The sequence below is a fragment of the Hermetia illucens genome, chromosome 3 (genome assembly GCF_905115235.1).
Source record: "Hermetia illucens chromosome 3, iHerIll2.2.curated.20191125, whole genome shotgun sequence".
Lineage (NCBI taxonomy): Eukaryota > Metazoa > Arthropoda > Insecta > Diptera > Stratiomyidae > Hermetia > Hermetia illucens.
The window spans coordinates 100,005,913-100,029,956 of NC_051851.1; the positions used below are offsets into that span (position 1 = coordinate 100,005,913).

The following is a 24,044-nucleotide window of genomic DNA, read 5'->3' on the forward strand; positions in this document are numbered from 1 at the left end:
TTATTGTTCAGTCTGTTAATATTGGCACCACAGCACTTTTGTTCGCATACTTTACCTGACCTTACTTTTCTTTAACGACGTTCTCCAGATGCTGATTTAGCATTTGCAAGAAATGGCATTCAAATATGCAGTAAGAGAAATAATTTTCTACGATGTTTAAAGGGGCTCCCTACAAGCACATTTTTCTCCGCGTACACCAATATGGGATATCAGAGGTCTCAATTATTAGTTTATGAAAGTTAGATTTAATATTAGTTCTGAATTAGGAAGGTAAAGGGTTACGAAATACAAACTTGAAATGAGACGGGTCTGATTTTTAGAAATTACCCACCGGGGAAATCTGAAAAAATCACGGTGCCGCTGAATAAAATTCAAGCTTAGGATATCTTCTCAAGGAAAGCTAATAATAATATATTACGGAAATACGCTCCAAGTTTATCCTAGTAATGTAAGCCATACCAAAGTATATAAAACTGGAATGTTTGGTGAAAATCCTGCTGTTCTTAACAAAATCATAATGGGTCAAATACGCTTCTTTTATGAGAATTAATTGTACCCGTCTTGCTGCTGTTAGCATATCACTGGCGCAACATCAAGTGTGATGATAATGAAACATTTAAGTGGAACCCCGCGCATAGAAATATTTTTGCGTGTGAAAAAAAACTTTTCATGCCTGAAGGGCAAGGTTTCTGTTTCTTGATTTCCACTTCTTGGTAGAATAATAGCAATTTTGCAGCATGACGGGAAGAATGCTCACGTTATGTCCAATATTTGCTTAAATAATGGTTTTAAAAAATTTAAGATAAAATGAACATTTTTCTTTTACACTTATTCCGCCTAAATGAATTTCTTTTGTCTCGATTCTTTTAAATGCATCTTTTTCTTTTGTTTCTTATGTTGGGAAGAGAAATGTTCGACGCTACCGAACTAATGTCCCATGAAAAGTGACTATTTCAATTTCATAAATTATTCCTAATTAAGCCTGAAACCCACTCTATATTAAGATTATAATTCATAATAGTATTTTTTGAATCAATCGAAATACAATGGTAGTTGCATTCTCCAAATTATTCCGGCCTATCGTAGAAATTTTAATTCGAGTGTTTTCAAATTACTTCTGAGAATTTTCACAAGAGGAAATACTTTCATTTTTCTTTTCCAAGAGACAGTCTCAAAGGGAACAATGATTTGCCTTTTGGGTACCAATTTCATCGAAAACTATGCTTCTCTGCTTCAAATCAGACACTTCTTATAATGGAGCTTTTCCACCATTTGTCCAAAATTGCATGTTTCTACTTCCTCCGACGCTCGAGAACCTACCAACTTCGCAGCTAGATATCACCTTTATATAACGAATCATTCTGATTCAAAGAAGAATTATTTTACCCGGCCAACGCCTCAAAAGGTGCGATCCGTCGCTACCTTTCAGGTCGGCAACTAGTTTTCTCGCCAATCATTTTGTTTGTGTAGTCTGAGATCCGCAAAGAAAGTGAAAGCGTGAATGCAGCGAGTGTTTAGTTTACCTGAGAAATCTTTCGATCACCGACCTACTACTCCACTTGCACAGTGCATAGTACGGCACCGCTGCAAGCGCGATTTCCATGAAATGAAAACACGGCAAACTTGTTTTGCCGCGGACTTTCTCCAGCAGCTACTTGCTCGCCGGATGCTGCTGAAGACTGGACCGACAACTTATTTGAATAAACAAGATACAAACGAGCTTTAATGTCCGCCTGAGATGGAAAATATCTGCGACCTTACGCCGTGCTAGGCAACTAGCCTATTGCCTAGCACGGGCTCTGGTCTTGGCCTTCCTATAAATTCAAGAGCGCGTGCAGAGCGGATCCATTCATGGCACAGAGGCACAAGCGGTGGACGTTGCTGAACTTGGCACCAGCCAGCGGCAGCTGTTCATGCTGGTTAGTTGCGGTGAAAGTTGATAGGGTTCCTACCACTGAAACTTTTCGCACGGTTGTTATAATTATAATAATTTATTTCCATTGCAATAAGTTAATTTTACAATAAGTTAAATTTGAACAAGTTTTCACACACGCATTCAATCTGAATTTTTCAACTCACGTACTGTACGTCTTAGATTCGTTTCAATTTAAAGCTTCTGCAGTCCATCCGCGGTAAGGAAGATCAGATCCCTCGTTGGCGTCCCTCCTCTTTCGGTGGTGTGATCCGTGCGAGCTTACATATTCAACGTGGTGTCCTCCATCCCCTTGACCGCCTTCGGTAAGCTTTTTGAGACCGAGCATTCCTGCCAGCAATAAGGCAAGAGACGAGACACCCAATGCTTTCATAGCAAGTGCTGCAATACCGCCCAGACCTAACGTCGCCATCATCTTGCCCATCAATAAGCCCATCATCATGACCATGCCGGCTCCTTTGTCCTTCTTGCCTTTGCCCTCTGAAATATAAGAAGTAATCCTTTACACATTCTCATAGTTATATTTACGAATTTGTTTTAGTTCGCTTTCAAATTCATGGGAGTTATTTTTAAGGGTTGCAGGATGACAGGCCCTACCGAATTTTCAAGCTTCAAACCGAATCTCATATATCATCTATGGGCAAATTACTTTCTGTTTTCTGTCTTCATTTTGGAAATCATTGATGTACTTAACGACGCCCCTCAGTTTCATTTGAATATGACTGGGTTTTGGTCCAGAAAAGGTTGTATTAATTTCAGGAATCCTGAGCGTGCCTTTCTACATTTTTTCCCATTGAAAGTGGTTGACGTAAGATCTAAGATTACCATAAAAAGACTTAAACCATTTGAATTTCAGTTTTGATTTAAGTTTATGCTTTGGATGTTACGAATCCTCTTGTTGAGTGACCGCAGTTGTCTTGTAAAAAATCTAGGATATGTGTGCTAAATGCCACTTGTTATGAATAACCAATATAAGTTTCTGCTGTTTTGCACTAATGCCACTCTGTTAAAATAAATTATTCGACCTGTTGGGGTATGTAACCCAGCCTAATTGATTACTCACATGTAAAAAAGGTACAAAGCTTTCGCCTGGGCAATCTAGATTTCTTAGCTTTCTTTAGCTATTATTTTTCGAACCGTTCTATATTCAGGAGTCCACCCTTGTGTGCACTTAAACTCACATTATATGATGGAGTACGCAGAATCTGTATCAGATAACTATTAAGGTATAATCGCATATACGGTACGCGAGGCGGTTGCTCTGCGTGCAAAATATTCTTTATACGATTTTGTAGGCAACAATACACACATGGGCGACCTGTAAGGATCGATCGCATGTATCCTGTGTGACGCGACGCTATATTCGGTAACAGCGGTTTCACTTTTCCATTCTGCAGAAAATTTTTCTTTTCAGAGACTATTTTAAAGAAAAGGTACAGAATCTCAGTACACTCATTTTTGCTAACTTTAATTATGTGAGGGTTAAGGTCTTTACTGCTCCTTGCCTCCTTGATTAGTCTTAAACGCTGCTTCAACGCTTTCATCCTTCTCTTCATCGTTAACGATATGAAGCTGTGATAGTATTTTCTTGAAAAGTTATTGAGTTGTTCCTAACCTCTAGTTAGAAGTTCATAGTATTATTCGGTAAGTCGCAAACTCTTCTTATGTGTTTTAATTGACGAACTCATTATAATATCATGAGGTTTGAGACTCTGAAAAGTACTCCCCTCCCTCTTGCGGCAAGCTAATTCTGTAGCCTCGAAAACTTAGTGTTCTACTGGTAATCGGTTTCTGATCGGATTCGAACTTCGAAATTCCAGTCCAAATTTAAGAGGTAAACCCTGACTATGAGATGATCAGGCATATGATGAGGAAGCATAATTTTGGTCACCGAAACAAGGATGGAAAATTTACAGATTTAAGCAGCTTTCACCATCTCTTCATTGCCGGTGCACTGTTCGAGGACAGGGCTTGTTCGATACTCATCATTCGAAAAAGAACAATTACTCTATTGCGGGCTATGGCATGGAGAAGGGATGGCTACCCCGTATTTTTAACGAAGGCGACCTTAGCAATACATGGCGCGGAACGGTAGAGGAAAACTACATGCTCCTCGAATAGTCATGTGGAATGCTGAAGTCGGGAGCTGACAGCAATGGGAGGTAGACATGTTTAACTCGCGATTTCTGTCAAACATATATTACAACATGTTAGATATCGCCTTCTGTTTGTAGTTAAGTCCAAAATTAATAGACCATTAGCTTAATCCCAACTACAATTTTATTTTATTATGTATATATATTTCGGGAGCAACTTACTCTCTTCATCAGTACAAAGCTAATGAAAACAATTACGATTCTATGGTTCTATAGAATCTTATATATTACAACATTGCATAAAGTCACGTGTTCTCTTCTATAAGCGGCATTGTATGTAGTTCTTGACAAGTAAATGCATTTCTACTTACGTCACCTTCATTTAATGGTTTCATCTATTTCACGATCGCTAGTTCAGAATCTATATCCACTTTTCAACTACGCATAATTTTTCCTTCATTTCTCGAGGGTTTATCAAAGCTATGTCATCTTCAGTGAAACTTATTTAGTAGAAATTCTAGGCAAGCTCTCACAGAAATTTTCTGCCGTATGCGACCAGCTGCCATGGGAACACCCGAGAGTCCATCTGTATGCTGAGAGATATTTTCCGGACCGAATGACTACTGAATGAAGCTGGCACCGATGATCTCAAGAGTCTGCGGCGAATAGTTAAAATATTTTGGTTGTCATATTCGCTTGGAATTTGGTTTAGTCAAAAATCGAAGTGAAGCCTTCTGCGTTACCATAACCCGCAGTGCATACAAAGCATTGGTCATCCGTTAATCTCCGATGGGACCAAAATAGACAAGACAGAAGAATTGGGCAAGAAACGTATGCTCGGATTGATGATTTGAAAAATTTTCTCGGAATTTCAGTGACCTACAAAGCTGGCATTGAAATTATATTCCCTTCGGGCAAGAGTAAAGCAAAGCCCTAACTATATTGGATACCTGCAAAGTTGTCGCTCATTTGTCTTAAGATGGTTAAATTCACTGTCAAAACTTGACAGGCACCTGCGTTAACTGAACAAACGTAAGAAGTTTTCACTAACGTCCATGGATGGCTCTGGTTTGTTTTCAAATTAGTGTTCTGACAGTTGTGAGTTGTGTGTTTTCATAAAGTTGAACATTCATTCGATAGTTCGTAAAAAGTTCCACAGGATCACAATCTCCATTTTTAAAAATGCCACAATAACCATTAGTTTTCCAACCGCGATTTAATTTACGGACGCTATGCGATCTCCGTCTTTCTACAGTTTTTTTCAATTCACCCACCACTTCCATCAACTCGACAAGATTAAAATTCCTGAACACTCCATTATTAATAACGAATTATACCCGCTGACAGTACTATTCCAAATGACAAATCAACCAAACTGGACTTTCATTAAGATTCCACCATCCGGAGCCGAGAACTAAAAATTGAGCGAAAGGCAAAGCACTGAGCGAAAGTCGAACATAGTTTATTCGGTACATTCCCATACAGTGGGAGAAACTTTAAGATCATTTAAGTCCAACATAGCTAGGGCCTAAGAGTACTAAATGCGTTTGCTATGCTTCACTAAGATACAAATCGGGGATATTGCCGTTAAAGAAAATCGATTTAAAAAATGTCCAGCAGTGGATGCAGACTACTTTGACCAAATTCACTGGAATTCTTTCGTGGAGCGAATAAGTTTGTTCCGTAATATAGAAGACAGGAGAATGATACAGGATAGAATAGAACATCACTATCAAGTCAACTCGCCACGAACTTACGACTGCAGCCAAGAAGATAGGAGTCTTTTCATCATCATCATCAACGGCGCAACAACCGGTATCCGATCTAGGCCTGCCTTAATAAGGAACTTCAGACATCCCGGTTTTGCGCCGAGGTCCACCAATACGATATCCCCAAAAGCTGTCTGACGTCCTGGCCTACGCCATCGCTCCATCTTAGGCAGGGTCTGCCTCGTCTTCTTTTTCTACCATAGATATGGCCCTTATTGACTTTCCGGGTGGGATCATCCTCATCCATACGGATTAAGTGACCCGTCCACCGTAACCTATTGAGCCGGATTTTGTCCGCAACCGGGCGGTCATGGTATCGCTCATAGATTTCGTCAGTGTAGCGAATCGTCCATCCTCATGTAGGGGACCGAAAATTCTTCGGAGGATTCTTCTCTCGAACGCGGCCAAGAGTTTGCAATTTTTCTTGCTAAGAACCCAAGTTTCCGAGGAATACATGAGGGCTGGCAAGATCATAGTCTTGTACAGTAAGAGCTCCCTTGCATACGTATAATTGTTAAGCAAATTACGGACTAAGCCCACTCAATTTGAATCGAACTTTACATGCTCGGAGTGGGATCATGTCGGACCAGGAGCGGGCCGATGATTGGAAACTGACAGCAATACGCGATAAACACGTGAAATATCTGACAGATGTTTTCCGATTTCACATTTTTTCCGCTATTCAGTGTCCGGATGGCTCAAGCGGTTAAAGCGCTGGGCTATCGTAGTGGAAGGTCGCATTTCAAATCTCATTGGTAGCAGAGGGATTTGTTATCGTGACTAGATGCCGAATACCAGCGCAATGCTGACCACATTGCCTTTTACAGTGTACTGTAGTATAGAGTTACCGGCTTGAATGAAGTGATCTAACACACGTCAAGGCCCTGATCCAATATGGATTCCTGGGCCAACGATTATTATTATTACTACTCAGTGCTTGCGCTAAGTATAAAAGGCGGATGGAGGCTGATCAGTGCAGAATACGTGGTCTGGCATAAGAAACATTGGACAACCTAAATTTCTGGACCTAATGATAGTGTTGTTGAAACTGGAAGTCGAGAGTTTATTTTTGGAATGCGTTGTGATGTGATACTGGCAAAAACAAAGGAGCTATTTTAAAGGGGTGATCCCGTATGTCGGGTTGGAGGAATCGTTTTCATGGCAAGCATGAACATGTATGTTCCAATTACGACAAATTTTGTATATTGTATATTGGATTTTGCTGGAGTTTTCTCTGGTATTTCTGCAAATAATAAAATATACGTAGTAGTAAAAAAGGAATACGTAGGACATGTCGAAAAAAGAATGGGAACGCGACTTAGAAATGCAAAGAAGAATCACAAAGGCAATGGTGGAAAAGGGGCTGGAAAACTTACTGATAAGGTTATTAACGACCTCACTACATTTTTTGGGCTAGCTATTCGTCGACACACAAATTCGATGGAAGGAATGAAGCAAGAAATTTGAGTAACTTTCTTCCATAAAAGTTCTACAGACGAAAATCCTCAGCATCAAAATTGTCCAGCAGGCGAAGACAGTTGGTGCAAATGACGGAAAGTGGAAGCTAAAGGAGAACTGGATAGTTTCCACCACCAGAAGGCACCTTTGACTGAAGAAGTTCAAACAGTCATCAAACCAATCTACGAAGATTTGTCACGAGATGATCTCTTGAACAGATGTTTAGGAGCAGAGACCCAGAATAACAATGAGTCGTTAAATGCATTGATCTGAACTTTCGCTCCTAAACACCTTCATTCTGGGGCCAAGGTCGTAGAAATAGCCACTTTTCTGGCTGTCATTATTTTCAATGAAGGATTCAATGGCATTCTCAAAATCGCATCAATGGTATGTTAAGTTGGTCACATATGTCAGGTTTATGCCGATGGCCGTAATGAAGCGTGAATTTGGCGGTCCGAACGACGATCGACTGACCTCGGTAAAAGAGTCAGAATTGAAAGCAGAGAGCAACAATCGGCCTTACAGGACTTTACGGAGGGTGCTCTCTATGGACCAGGTGTAGCAGATTAATGGTGAGTTAAAATTTTACTCTTGATAATCACATTTAAATTTTCAAACGCGTTTTTCTCGAAACTGCATCTTGAAAATCGGCTGCCACCATAGCTCAAAATCTATCCAACCAAATTCATTGAAATTTTCACGACTTCTTTAATACATATTTCTACGGTCTGCAAACTAGGATAATTGCAACAGGAAGGGTCTTTTTTTTATTCATAAAAGAAACCGTAAAAAGACACCAAAATCCAAAAAATTTTGTTTAAAAGCCCATCAAAAATTCACCTTTTAATATTTTCTAATTATCCTAGTTCGCGGACCGTGGAATAATGTCCACATTAAAATGCCGTTTAGTTTTTTTTCTCTGATGCACACAGCGCCCTCCAGCGTGGCAGCAGAAAAACACTTTTTTTTGGAGATGGGTGCATAAATTGACACGTATTTCGAAAACTAGCTACGATATCAAGCTGAAAAATTTATCACATATACTAGAGATATCAAAATCATGTTTCTATCTTTATCCAGTCCTCCAAAATAATTTTTCAAAAAAGGCAAAAAAAACGGCCTTCACACGGGATGACGACCTTAAAAAAAATTTAATTCCGGAACCCAAACGTGAAAAAGCACCACTTTGGGTAGCACAAATCTTTCTCCTCCTAGACTATTTGATTGTATTCTTCTAAGCCTGATCTCTACAACTTATGCAGTCTCTGGGGAGTTGCGATATTATTTTCACTGATGGTAATTGCGATTTCGTGATGAATGTGATAACTTCAGGGATATTTGCGTCCTTCATTCTGCTACAAAGATAATAACTAAAATTATCTAGAAACGCATCAAGGGACACCTTGAAAACTGAAACGCATTTCAAAGAACCAACAACAATAGTATATAATTCTGATTGACCTGGTATACCGCACTTAGAGGGTAATAGCATCAATCTCAGTAGAGAAGTTTTAACGCTATCACCAGGGACATTCATGGCAATGCCGAATCGTCCAGTCCAATTTCATTAAAAGAATGATGACAAAATTTGGATTTTTCCCGTATCGTCCCCATTAAAGTTTTTCAAGAAATCGTTCCACAACCATCACTTTTTCCCAACTCACCCAACAGTTTTAGCTTACAGATTTATTTGCGTGAATCCCATTGAAGAGAGAGAATTACCCGAGTTAACATCCCTAATTCAAACTACATTTTGAGCGCCAAAAGTTGCTTCGACTCTTTTCCAATAAGAGTAGTTTCCATATGTACTCTGCTCCATAAAAAAGACTCAGCTTGAATGGCAAAATTTATCAATTGGGGACTTCTGCAGATATTTGTAAGGTTTCTTGGAATGCGACAAATTACTGCTATCAATGCAATTTTCTACTTCGATGGTAAAAATGTAATTTGCCGGCAAAACAAACAAGTTGAAGATAGCAAGCTAGAAATTTCACGCATGAAAGATTTTCCGTTTCGGATGTGTACGAACCCAGAAATGCCACTGCCTACAATTTTTTGTGTCGTTCCGTCCACTTTAACGCATTACTTCTATTCTACGATGTTTCAGAGCGAAGTAATTTAACATCGAAAATTAAAATTGACCTACTGGAACTTTTTCAATAATTGCGGAGTTGCCTCACAATACCTTCGGCTATAAGCCTAACCGAGGACTCACAATATACCATCACATACATATAATGAGGGTAGTGGCTCTTCACTTTCACGTCCATAGCTGAAAATTGAGTAATACGAATTACGAATGAAGTACAGAGGATTGCCACATATAGTACCCAAGTGGAAAGTGCTACTTTCGCTACTTTATAGTTATCTTCTTCCTACGATTGCTTTAAATAAGCAACTTAGCAAGCAATACTGATAATTGTTCTCAGATTGATTGAATTCAATTTCCGAAAACCATTTCATTTCATCTCTAACTAATTTTTCAAATACAAAACACATTTTTTTACCTAAGGCAACAAGGGATGAAAAATGGTACAACTAGGAAACACTAAAATGCAAGAAGGTATTGTTACCACCAGATAGAACATGACTGTTTAAGGTGGGACTAGAAACGGTCTATTAAGTAAATTTGAATCAATCTACTAAGGCAAAGTGACTAGCATTGGTAACTCGATACAACAAGTTAAATTTGCATTAAAACAAAACTGTGCTATTCCACCGACTGTAACCATACAGATCCTCCCGATTATCACATGTTGGTCGATGCAGCCAATTTTACTAGGCTCAATACGAGGCTTCAATAAAAAATTATTCAATTATACGTGGACCACTTTAAACAACAAAGAATTGCTCGAACAGCCAATCTGCAAATTGCCTGAAAAACATCCCTAAAAGAAATTTCCTGGCCGAATACAATGGAAAGGAGGATAACGATCAAATTAGGGAGCTAGTCCGAATTTCGAAAAAGTTTTTCAATGACGTAGTGGTATCACGGTATCCAAAAGCTACTACGCCGAGCACCAAAAGAGCAGAAGTGATGTCGAAAATAATGAGGCCTTTGCAGCATCCATAGCAAACAAATATCCGTCTTCCAAGAGTTGCTTCTCGAATAGCTTAAATATATACTCCTTCCAAAAGCTCATCCATGTAATCAAATTATGTCAATGCATAGGAAGTCCCATGACCTTGTCCAAGTCTTCTACCCCCTCAAAAGAAAAATTTGTTCGATTGTCATTTTCAATGCACTACTGCGGCTTCGGTTTTGCGCTGAAAACTTCATACAAGACCAACCTACATTTCCATATATCAATAAGTCTTTTCCCTATTCTCTCAAAGAAAATATTGCCGTTCGTATTTGAAAGCAATATCAACCATCAGCCCAGGTTTCCTGAAGAACCTGGTACTATTGAGTAAATCCACAGAATTTCTCTATATCGTCCAGGAATTCTACAAGGCGTGGTACGAAGACATAGCATATAAAGTGAAAAAGTTGACAAGATAACAAATCGTTCCTTATCAAAGAAAATTCCGTGTAAAGTATAAAATTAGGTGCATCGGGAATACCATTAACCAGCAGAAACACCCCAAAGCAACCCCGTGCTATACTTTATTTCTACTTGACATCATCAACGGCGCAACAACCAGTATTCGGTCTAGGCCTGGGAACTCCAGACATTCCGGTTCTGCGCCGAGGTCCACCACTTCGATATCCCTAAAACCTGTCTGGCGTCCTGACCTACGCCATCGTTCCATCTCAGGCAGGATCTGCCTTGCCTTCTTTTTCTTCTTCTTTTCACTTATAGACTTTCCGGGCTGGATCATCCTCATCCATACGGATTAAGTGACCCGCCTACCGTAACCTATTGAGCCGGATTTTATCCACAACCGGACGATCATGGTATCGCTCATAGATTTCGTCATTGTGTAGGCTACAGAATCGCCCATCTCATGTAAGGGGCCGAAAATTCTTCGGAAGATTTTTCTCTCGAACGCGGCCAAGAGTTCACAATTTTTCTCGCTAAGAATCCAAACCCCCGATGAATACATGAGGACTGACAAGATCATTGTCTTGTACAGTAAGAACTTTGACCCTATGGTAAGACGTTTCGAGCGGAATAGTTTTTGTAAGCTGAAATAGGCTCTGTTGATTGACAACAACCGTACGCGGATTTCATCATCGTAGCTACTATCGGTTGTAATTTTCGACCGTACATAGGATAAATTATCAACGGTCTGAAAATTGTAGTCTCCTTTCTTTATTCTTTCCGTTTGACCAGTGCGGTTTGATGTTGTTGATTGGTTGATTTTCGTCAATGACGTTGCCACCATATTTTTTGTCTTGCCTTCATTGAAGTGCGGACCAAGATCTCGCGCCGCCTGCGCGATCTGGATGAAGGCAGTTTGTATGTCTCGAGTGGTTCTTCCCATGATGTCGATATCGTCAGCATAGGCCAGTAGTTGGGTGGACTTAAACAGGATCGTACCTCTTGCATTTACGTCAGCATCACGAGTCACTTTCTCGTGGGTCAGGTTAAAGAGGACGCATGATAGGGCATCCCCTTGTCGTAGACCGTTGTTGATATCGAATGGTCTTGAGAGTGATCCTGCTGCTTTTATCTCGCCTCGCACATTGATCAGGATCAGCCTAGCCAGCCTTATCAGCCTCATAAGCTACAATGAACGGACTTATTGTCCTGAGGTCTACGATGTCAAATACCTAATAGGCAATCCGACGGCTAATAGGAAAGGAACGTATTGAAGCCAGAATTTATAATCCAATCTCAAAGCGAGAAGTAATTAATGTTATTGACTTAATAACGCTTTACTATAAGGAAAATAACTAAAGTTCCTCAGTCTTCAGCTGAGAATGGGTTATTTTTTGTAACAAATACAGACGAGATCGCATTCAACACGACCCCATTTACAGTATTCACGGCTTAGTAGTAAATTTGGATTATATACAATTTACTGTTAGGACGCCGATCTATTAACGTGAGACCATATATTCCAATGCTCTTTATCTATGAAAGAAAATGGTTTCTTGTTGTTCTTCCATGGCACTATAGGTCTATGTCAGCCTTTGGCTTTCCGAATTCTTTGGTTCCATTCTCCACGATGTACCAAGCGCGTCCTTTGGTTTGCTCTACAGCAGCTTTGAAATGCCTTCAGCATTTGTTCTTCCAGCGTGCCACCATATTTCGATGTCAATTCGTCGTTCTGGAGCTGATAGTTGGTGTGATCCTGCTGGTTCCATTATTTGATATCCGTCATCGATATCTTGCCATAACGAATGGTTGCTGTCGCAGTTTGCCCACGGTGTAAGGGTACGCCAAGAATATTAGATGCGGCTCGTTTCCCCATGAGGACATGATCTATCCGGTTGAACGTCGTACCATCTGGAGGAGCCTATATTCTCTTGTGGATCCTTCATAAGGGAAAAAAGTTGATGGAATTGTCGCAAGCAAATGCTGTGAGTCTGCTTTCGTTTTCGTTAATTATGTTACGGCGACCATGGCCTCCAGGAGTTCCATGGTCAACCAGCTTGTCTTCGATCTTTGCGTTTAAGTCGCTGAGTATCTTTAGTCATTTGAGAGCAGTGAATCAAATATTGACTTAAAGGGACTACAGAATTTATTTTTTACAAAGGCATCTTTGTTTTCGATTGGAGCGTATTTGTTGATAAGCCAAATGCTAAAAAATATATGCAGTGTTTATTCAAGGCGCATTAATTCTTTTGTTGATTGGTTTGAAGTCTATGGTGTTCTGAACTCCTGTGGATGAGAAAATCTATGCCGGATTCTCGCATTTCCAACGTTTTCCACTTTTAAAATAGTGTTGGCCAAGATGTATATCTTGTGCTGTTCGAACTGTTCAGTGAATGTTCTGAAGACGCCAGTTGTGAAAAAGATTCAGTACCCTCAAATTTTTAACCTAATCAGAAAGTGAAAACTTCGTGTTTCAGATAAAAAGAAGTTTTACGGATTTTTATGTGAGAATATTTGGGTGGATAATAGTACAATTGTTAGACTGTGCACTTCAATGTACTACTAACAATCTATGTCTCTGGACACGGTAATTTCACACGAAAGTAAGAACTTTAATCTATTATAACTTTGTTGACAACAGTCCGATTTCCAAAAAACTTTTCAATATACTGTTTCATATTATGGCTGATTGCAGAGTTATGGCTCCAAGATGATAGATGGCATTCCCGAAATATTCGAGGTAATTGCGATCTCTTGAAGCAACGCACTATACTGCAGAAAGAAATAATCTAGAAATTAAACAACTGAAGATGGAGTGCATGAAGATTCATAGGCGTTTCTCACCGAGGATTCTATATCCAAACATCGTTCAATTTTCTTACAAAATTGAACCATCATCTTACAAGTTCTGCTCTTGAAAACGAGATCGAAAAAAGCGCAAGGTATACAGAAATTGTTGGGACTTCAAAGCTTTCCATTTGGAGATTTCAAAACTATTCTTTTTGAAAAGTACCAACCTCATTAAAGCCAAGGTGATCCAAGATCACTATGGTCGCTTTACTTCCTTCAATTCGATCTAATTTTAAGGAAATTGTTTTCAATTTAGAATGAGGACGCCGTTTGAAAGTTTAGAAGTCACATCATAAGCGCCTTCTGATAATATCTTAGGCTAAAAGTTGCGGAGTCTTGTATGTTTCCTGTTCACCCTCTTGTACAGTACATAGCTGCTCTGCGGTTATTGTTCTTTTTTTGCATTTTTTTCTTAATTTTCAGTCAGACTTTTATGATTACAGGTTTACATATATTTGAACATTTTGTTTTATGACTTCCTTTTGTTGTTTATATTTAGATCAAATGACATGTTTTTAGGGAACCAGACTAAAGTTTGGTAGTTCCTATTTTATGATAGTTGTAGGGAAACCGAATGAGCGACACTGGAACAATGGGGCGGAAACACAAAAGTCGTACCTTCTTCCTTGTTCGCAATCTGCTTTGTGAGCACATTGGAGCAACGTCAATAATCTTAACATATCTCACTATAATTGTAAAAGATTTGCAATAAGAAAACATCCAAGAAATATAATTGAATTAATGAGAAAGATGTACTTCGCTTACTTTGGTTTAATTTTAAACACTAGTTAGGGCATTATTATGATATGGGAGGTACAAAAAACACTCAAAGTCAAAACTTGCGGCTCTTTATAAGGTAGTTATTCTCGCTCAAGGTACAATAGAATCAATGGAAATTTTGTGGTGGTTCCAACAGTAGTACGAAACGCGAAGTGTCTGTTTGAGAGCTTGACTGTATCGTTGAAAGAAGCAAACCGTAACTGTTGAACCAAAATATAAATATAAAATAATCTTGTATCCCTACCAAGGAAAAATCAGAAATTCTTACTTCCCCATTCAAAGTAGTTATTGGTTTCTACAACATTTCCCCGATGGGAAAGCCCAGAAATTCTTTCGTCTTTAACAAGAATTTGAACTACTGTTCTGTTTTAATACACCCGGCTTAATAGAAGAATTTTGGATCAAATGCAGAAAGATGGTTGACATCTTTGCGTAGATTTATCTAAATAGAGTCCGAAAGCAGTTCTGTTGCACAATGAGCGGTACTGTCTACCTTAAAGTAAGATAGGAGATCTTTCTGATTGTTTGACAGAAGATCCCACTTTCCGATCAGAAGTGCATTATTTAGGTTTCAGGAAAGTCACTCAACAATGTTAATTCCCAAAATTGCCCTGCTTCATTATTGAAAGGAAAGTAGGGCGTGAGATGAGCACTGGACAAGAAAAGGATAGCCAACAGGAAAAAACCTGGAGCCTGGGATCAAGAACATTTGTCTAACAACTTTGTTTGGTCCCCAAAAAATACTGATATTCCTTCTTCACATAAAATTGAGTCCCTTAAGGCGGTCATCCCGTGTGTCAGATCCACGGAATCGAATTTTTTTTGGTATTAATTGTATTTACATATAGTGTAGAATATATGGGCGATGATTTTTTGATATTTGGACACGTTCGGAAATTATAGTGTTAAACACTTAATAAGTCATATGCCAGATTTATGACGATCGCCGTAATAAAGCTCGTATTTATCGGCCCGAATAACTTTCGAATGACTTCGCTAAAAGGGTAAGAATTCAAGCCAAGGCTGTACATATGTATTGCAAATCGGCTGCCACCATAGCCCAAAATCTATCCAACGACATTCTTTGAAATTTTCACGACTTATTCAGAACATGTTTCTACGGTCCGCAAACTAGGATAATTGCGATTCATTCAGTAGTTTTTTTTATTCATTAAAGAAGCCTTAAGAAAACGCCCAACTTCACAAAAAAAAAGTTTAACACCGCACCAAAAATTTAGCTTTTAATATTTCTTAATAATCCTAATTTGCGCACAGAATGCCGTTTACATTTTTTCTTCAGGATGAGCACAGCACCCTCTAGCGTGGCAGCAGAAAAACACTTTTTTTTTGGAGATGGGTGTAGCTGCTGTGTATTTCAATAACGCATGACGCTATCGTGCTGGAAAAATTATTATACACGCCCAAGATATTAATAAATATATAGTGAAAAATTCGTATTTGTATCTTTATCCAGTTCGGCCTTCACATGGGATGACCCCCTTAAAATAATTTATTAAACCACTGCTAACAATTGGATCTGATTTTCAGGATATTTATTAGAAGACAGAAAGTGGCAGTGGATATACAACACTCTAACAGGGCCCATACACTGTCAAACAAATTGCGCAACGGGACGAAGCGCAACGTTGCGTTGTGCAATTTCCCATACACTTGGTGAAATTTTTTTAAAAATTAGTTACAAGTTGGAAACGGTATGAGTAACATGCCGTCAAAAGGGTATTGTAACTACCTGTATAGTTATCGGGAGGAGTAGGAGGGTACGGGGGTTGAGTCGTCTCTAGCCTCCCTTACACATTGGGGCGATAATTACTCTAACAGCTTATTTATGATTCGAAACTAGCCCTTTTTCGAGGTGCTGTAACTTTAAGAGAAATAGAAAGGAGGAATATTTTTTTCCTTCTATATATCCTCTTTACACTCTTATTGTCCGGGGATATGGTTGGCAAACTCAACTTTACCATGATAATATCAAAATACCCCCCATTAGATGGAGGGAATTTGAGAGAGAGGACATCCTTTATCACAGCAGAAATAGGGTTCAAAATTAAACCTTATCGTTTAAAGGGATGATGCCTGCCGCTGTCCTTTAACGAGGTTATAAAAAGAAAGCCTTTCTCCCCATTCCGTCCTCCTGGCGGGTTAACCTTGAAAATTCAACTGGGTCATGCTGATGTAAAAGGAACCCCACTTTGAATCGCCATAACTTTGTAAGGGGATGGGCGCATCGAGTTCCTATTCCTACTTTCCATCCCCTACGGGGATGAGGTTGAAATTCTACCTCTATGGAAATTATATTTCAGCGGTCGTCTGAAAAATATTGCCGAACGAAGCACAATATGCCCATACACAACACATCGCGTTGCGCAAACGATTTCAAAAATGTTTGAAATCCGTCAAACATTTGCGCGTCAAACGCGCCTATACATTAGCAAATTATTGCGCAACAGCCTGCGTTGCGCAATTTGTTTGATAGTGTATGGGCCCTACCATAAGCGCAATTATTGGCTACGTCATGCACTGAAATTCGCTATCTCAGAGTGGTTGACGAGTGTGTCGTCCTGGAAATGCATGGATTAGGAGATAATAGGAGAAGTGCAGGCTTTTAAAAAACACGTGAAGAGAGCTGCGAGAGCACATTTCTGCGCAACAGCAACTACAGCACGTAAACGTGATGGACACGTTTTGTCCCACCTAAAGGATATTGATACCCATATACTAAAATGTCCTTATTTGGATTGGATGATAACAGGAAATCTTGAGCGTACTTGACATCAATAGACGACCTGGATATAAAAATTTAGTTCACAAAAAATTTCGAAACCTCGAGCTTCGAGGTCCATTCTTAAATGTCCGCCCATTTTTTTCCGAAAATCTTTGTACATTATGAAGAAAATGAAAAAAATGTTTCAAGGCCATTGGAATGGAAACATGATTAATGATCACTGCTGGAGACTTCATCGAAAAACTACAGAAATGTCTCAAAAGGGAGAGAGAGAGCTGCATTCGGATTATTACTAATTCTTTCACTGGGATGATGGAAGATTATCATCACTGTTAATAGCTTTCCCGGACCCTGCATTGCACTTTACATGAACTCTATGGAGATGAATTAGCCATAACAGGAAAATATAGGGAAAATATTGAAAACATTAAAAAAGAAACTGAAAATCTTGAAGACAAATAAGTGCAGTAGAACTGTTTCTCATATACGGTAAAAACCAATTTTGCGCCCCTCTTTTAGGTATACGAGGACCACCCTACCATATGCCTGGAGGAATGAATCGGTATTGTCGTTTCTGAGAAAAGTTCGTATGACAGACAGATAGAGTTTAATAAGGTTTTGTTTTCAACTAAATCTTAAAAATCAAGATGGGCACGCGGAAATCAAGTGATCCAGCAAAGTCGAATTCATCAGGAATAAAACACTTTATTTTTGCATCTAAAGTTCACATACTTTAACAAGGCGGCACAATATGAGAAAATGCTGAGTGTCCCAACTGCGGACAGAAGAAATCAAAACCCCCAAATCGCAACCATCATAATCCACATAATAATGAAATTAGAAACACCAGGGGCCGCTTCGTTTTCAAATGCGTTCCGAGAGTTAAGCTAGCATTTGCTGCCCAATTTAGCATATTTGGGCACCACATTCACAGAAGTCAAGAGTAAACTAAAACAAGGCCAAAATCATCGAAATCATGTATTAGAAAGCCATGTTTTTTGTTATGAGGTTAAAGGCTAAAGCAGCCGGTCAATCATTCGTCAATACATCTTACATGGATATTGAAGCAAAAAGAAAAGAACAAGATATTGGTAGTTCTCAAGACGAGTAAGGTCAATAGGACCTTTTTAAAGGCTTGGAGACTCTTGAAGAAAATTACGATGTGCTATTTAATTTTTAGTAGGAACAAATTAAAAGACTTATTGAGGGGAAGTTTGGTACTGGGATCAAGTGTGATAATGTGAAATTCTTTCAAGAAAGAGCAAGGAACGAACTTGTGGAAAGTTCAAAACTGTCTACAGCAAGATGCTTCTTTGTTTGCCTCCTTGCAAAAATCCAGAGCCATTTAACCAAGGTTCATGATTCTATGAGAGCGCAAGCAACTGTCACGAAGGTAGTCAAGATGTTTGAGGAAAAATTACCTTGCTCATTGAACGCTGCTACGTTTTTCAGCCAAAACGGCATAAAAGTCGCCACCAATAGCGAAAGGAAAACGATTAAGGACAAAATGTAACGAAATGATAAAATTCAATGTAGTTTTCGGGTTATCCTGTGGAAAGCATTCCAGATGAACTTACTGTTTAAGCTGTCGAAAGCTTTTTAGAAACCGAGGAAAAGCTCCACAATGGTTGAAAGACAGAAGTGGATCCAGAGTAAAGGCCAGCCTACTCTCTGCGATCAAGATTATGAGGTGTTTTTGATGCGTTCCTGGTTGGTTTTATTTTTAATTGTTACTATTTTTCCCAGCTTCTATTTTCCTCCCCAACGAAAACTGTTGTCAGGAACTTTGAAGGCACATTCAAAAGACAATTCCTCAATGTATTGCTGACCACAATGTAGCCGATCTGATTAGACGTTCATTGATAGTCGTTCCAAATTCATCTGACCGTGAAACAGCATCCGCGCTCGGGAGTTATTTCGCTGATGACGGGGTGGTGAAAGTTGCAGAATTGTAAAAACCTTTCATCATTATTGTTACAGTCATCAAGATCACGCCTTTCCATTACGTGCCCGAGTAAGGAGTTATAACGACCAAAATGTCACATTTAAAGGGAAAGTAGATTGCAATCAGCATTCTTTCGCCAATTTAGTCAGGTACAAATCGCTGTCAACATAGGTAAGTTGAATATCTACAATTTTGTCATTAGATCCATAAAATGTTGACATAAAAAAGTTAATATTAAAAATGAAAATTCGCCGGGGTAGGCGGTCTACTCTAAGATTTTCCCGTCAATTGATGCATTTGCAGGGCTCGATGAACAAACCTTTCGAACCTGAAGAAGAATACGCGATTGCATCTAGTTCGTGTCGTTTACTCGATACACATGATGGGGGATATAATAAGCAGCTTGGAGGTCTAACATCGTATCGCAGGATCTGTCTTCTGCAGACAAAAAGGGGATTCTAAAGGAGGGCATATTGTGCCGTTATATATTTAGTCATCACAAATGCCTTCAATTCAATGGATGGGAACGGGTATCTCCAGTTGCTTGGCATAACTGATCGATATTTGAGCTTCCGAAAGGATAATAGACGCAGTTAAATCCTTTCTGTGTAATGTGAATATCCTCCTTCTTTGTTTCAGTCAGTTTTGTAGATGCCTTGACTATGATTGCTGCCGAGGAACAAAAATGAAATGATAGTTTAGCTGTACTACGGCGACAAAGAGGGAAAAACAGTTAGGGGCGGATGGCATTAACCAATGTCATTTATGTATATATACTAACGTGACGTGTCGCCAATATAATATTTCAAGAACTTGTTCAATATGGTCGGCACCCACAGTGAAAAGATCTATCCAATCTAGACATGTCCCAGGAAAGGTTCTAATTGGTGGTAATGAAATGTTAATTATCTTTCAACTTGGCAAAAAGGTGAATTTCCTTCATCTCTACAAATAATGTTGAACCCTCAGTAGTCTAATATTCGACTAATATCATAATAGATGAAATCGAGTTATTCCAGAATATTATCTCGTCTTCCATCAAATAATTGATGGTTGCATCAAGTAAGGTGAATAAAATCTACAGGCGCACAACACATGTTTGTTCCTTGGAAATTTGCCTTTTTACAAAACGGAAATAATTTTTATGCTACCACTTAGAACACTATATCGAGGAGGAGTATATTTGCCTTGAATCATTATGAAAAGCTTTATATACCACAAAAAGTTCATAGTTACCTTCAACCGGCTCGTCTTCAATCAAATAGTTGTAATAGTTCTTCGCTGCTTTGATATTGGCCCGTCCAAACAACTCCTTGAACTTAATTTTCACTTCATGGTTGTTCATATATCTGCTGACCTCCGAAAGTATCGATCCTCCTTCAATGTCATTGGACCTTCCATCCTCGTCGACCTGCTGCGTTGACTTCACTATTTCTAGACCAGGGATGATCTCCAAAGATGCGTTGTTCTCGTTAAACCTATGAACACTATCTGTGATGAAGCGCATGAACCGGCTCTCTTGACAGAGTTCTGGACTACCAGCGCAACCATTTTCCGATTTTGATGGTACTACAAGAATGGCCAGGGCCAAAACTAAAAGCGCACAAACTCTAATGGAAACCATGATTAGTGTGGGCTCAGGACAGATAGAAGCTGAACGACGCGGTCAGAAATGGAAACACAAATGTGCTCCCCAGAAACAATGACTTCCAATTTATACACCGGAAAATTAGACCATTGAAAATCACTAAAGTAGTTATTAGTAATTGAATGCTGAGTTAATTTCTGTGCCATATTTTTACCAAACTACAATACATACTACAACTGCCGCTATTCTACTTGAATGCGTAACTCGGCTGAGCGAGCGGCATTGAACTTGGTACCAGGTGCTTGAACCTGATTAATGGAGCAAGAAAAACCATAGACTTCTCTCAATTTTTATGAACAATATTTGAAAAATCCATTTGCATTCCGTTTTCGAGTTGCAAAGCGTTCAGCAGTGACTTGCTTCTATTGTAGCAGATATTACGGAATCCAGGTGCACGCCTGAAAGCCTGCTCGAAAGAGGCTATACCCACGTCGCTTTCGCATATTAGCTATGCAAAAGCACTAAAAAATGACATCTATTTAAGCCAATTGTTCGAAAAATACATATTTTCAGATACAAGTGAAAAGAAAGTCCAATTTCAGCGCACTTAGAAAAAAAGTACTTTTACTAATTATAGATTAATAATTGCCGTTGTGCACGGGCATAAATGCGAGTATTTCAAGAGCACTTTCAACACTTTCGGCTTCGACGCCGCGGGGCCGATGCCTACCCTAGCTGGAAACGTTTCTATGGTTCTGAGAAGTATGTCCGAATATAGTCGGTCCGGTGAAGGTTTCCAACTTGTCCATTGAAGACAATAATATTTACATTTTTTGGCGAGCATTAGCAGAAACCATTCTACGAGACGACACTTACAATACCCATTCATAATTTAGGTTCCAGCTATGCAAAGCCAGTTTCTATTATTAATAAACAATCAACTAACATGTTTCATGAATTTAAAGCGAATCAATAAGAATATTCTTAACGGCATTGCAATAGATACAATGTGAAAAGATCTGGATTTTCGCCGGCAACTGATTATGAGATGGAAATCAAGTCAGCTTTCCTTCATGCTTCGTACCCTCTGGTAAAAACAGAATTTTATGTTCTTAATTCCACATTATGTGTGCGTTCTCGATTCAAACTAAATGTATGCTTTGGTACTTTTTGTCGGTTCAGTTTTTCACTTAAACCGCTGAAATTATATTTCAATGGGTGAGATACATTTAGAAAAATACAGTAGTGAAAATGAATGCAAATGGTGTGGTGAAGGTGACAAGAATCTGCAAAGTCGTAGTCCTGCCGACTATGGGGATTTTAATTTTTTTTCAAAATTGGGGCCATTTTTCCTCTGGCTATCATCTTTTCATAGAGGAAATCCATCATAAACATACACTCATAATCACCATGTCTTTTGTTCTCTCCTCTTTTAGGGCACCCAAACACGCATTCTTTTCCTCCTTATGGTTATTTTCCTCAATTTTATTTTCAATCGAAGGGTGCTCTGACTCATTTTCATCATACAATATTCTCCAAATGATGGGTTTACAACAAACACCAGCATCCACGACAATATCCTGCCGTCACATATCGAAAAATCGCGGAGGTCTATCCTAAAAACCTAAAAATTTGGCGAAATTGACCGCAAGTCGCAGTGCTTGCCGCGCTCGGGGAAGTAATGAGGGTTCTTTTGAACAATTCAATAACTCACGTGTGATTGTACAAAACTTCACGTGCCCTTCAATCGATGTAGATTGCGGAATCTGAGACACAAAACTAAAGGTTATCGCGCGAGCTGAAAGTGGGAAATAACAAAAATAAAGGTTGGGCTGCGAGCGTGGAGTTTTAAAATAATATAACTTTCTCAATCTATGCTTTTCGTCTCAGATCTTCAAAGACGCGCAGTTTTTAGGATTTCCACTGTCTTGGCATCTCTGGGCCATAAAAATGAAGGATGTCGCTTAAAGGGGTCATCCCGTGTGAAGGCTGTTTTTCTTTCGGACCGTAGAAATATGAAATTTGAATAAGCCGTGAAAATTTCAAAGAATTTGGTGGGATAGATTTTGGGCTATGGTGGCAGCCGCTTTTCAATATGCAGTTTCGAGAAAAACGCATTTAAATCATTAATCTGCTATACCTAGTCCATAAACCTTAAGTTTCTTGAAGAAACACATGTACAGTCTTGGCTTCAATTCTCGTCCTTTTAGTGAAGTCATGCAAACTTCATTCGGACCGATAAATATGCGTTTTATTACGGCGATCGACATAAATCTGGCATGCGGCTTATCACGTTTTAACACTATAATTTCCGAACGACTCCGAATATCAAAAAATCACTTTGCCCATATATTCTACACTATATCTAGATATAATTGATGCCAGAAAATGAAAAGAATGTAAAAATAGAAGCAAAAAAATAAAGGAAGAAAAGGGAAACCAAGTAATATAATAATAATAATCGTTGGCGCAACAATCCATGTTTGATCAGGGCCTTGAAGTGTGTGAGAGCACTTCATTCAAGACCGTAACGGTACACTACAAGGCAATGTGGTCAGAATTGCGCTCGTCCGAGATTATTACCCTGATTTGACGAAGGTACTCATTCACAGCTGAGTCGACTGGTATCCGACGTCAAATCACGATACAAATTTTACTGTCACCAGTGAGATTTGAACCGCGACCTTCCGTACGACAGCCTTGCCACTCAGCTATCCGGACACCAAGTAAACATTGTTTAAAACCTGAACCTTAATGAAAAAAAATTACGCTTAATGTTCGTGCAAAACTAGTTTATCTGATCAGCCCTCCGTAACACCTATAAGACCTATATGGGGGAGATGGATGCCGTAATAACCCTAGTCAGCAAAGATCCTGGAGATGAAGCATTAAGAAATGATCTTCATAATTACCTGAAGAACATTAACGTAAATACGTCCAAAAACATATTTGGCCCCAGCCGTAAAAGAGTCGGAACGGCTGATTCGACGATTAATGCAAGCTGGCAATAGAACGAAAGAATGCTGCATACCAAGTAATGTTGCATGCTCAAAGGACGCGGGCATCCGCGGACAATTAACACGAACTCCGTCGAGCGGAGAAACGTCTTCGCCGACGGAAGTTTTACCAACAAGTCAGCAGGATGAAGCCGTACACACCTCGATGCTCTTCCTGCGAGAGACAAAGAGGAAAATCTGATTTCCGACGGAATGGACATATTGTAGCAAAGAGTTGATCAATTTGATGAACCGCTGACCAACCGGAACATCAGCGAGTTCGAACTCCCACCAACTGAAGACGACGTTCAAATCCTGCCATTACCAACTATAGAAGAAACAGTCCGTGCAATTCATCGATTTAAAAATCATAAGTCGCAGGATCCGATGGAATTACAGCC

At 39.3% G+C, this 24,044-nt stretch overlaps 1 protein-coding gene across 1 annotated transcript; it reads right to left on the bottom strand.

The window, feature by feature from the left end:
• Window positions 1-1,972: 1,972 nt before the first annotated feature.
• Window positions 1,973-20,742, bottom strand: LOC119653144. The gene is made up of 2 exons (XM_038057678.1): window positions 20,296-20,742; window positions 1,973-2,413 (listed from the first exon to the last, which is right to left on the bottom strand). The coding sequence occupies exons 1-2, from the start codon at window positions 20,681-20,683 to the stop codon at window positions 2,103-2,105; spliced, it is 699 nt and encodes a 232-aa protein (XP_037913606.1). The 5' UTR covers window positions 20,684-20,742; the 3' UTR covers window positions 1,973-2,102.
• Between the last annotated feature and the right edge of the window lie 3,302 nt (window positions 20,743-24,044).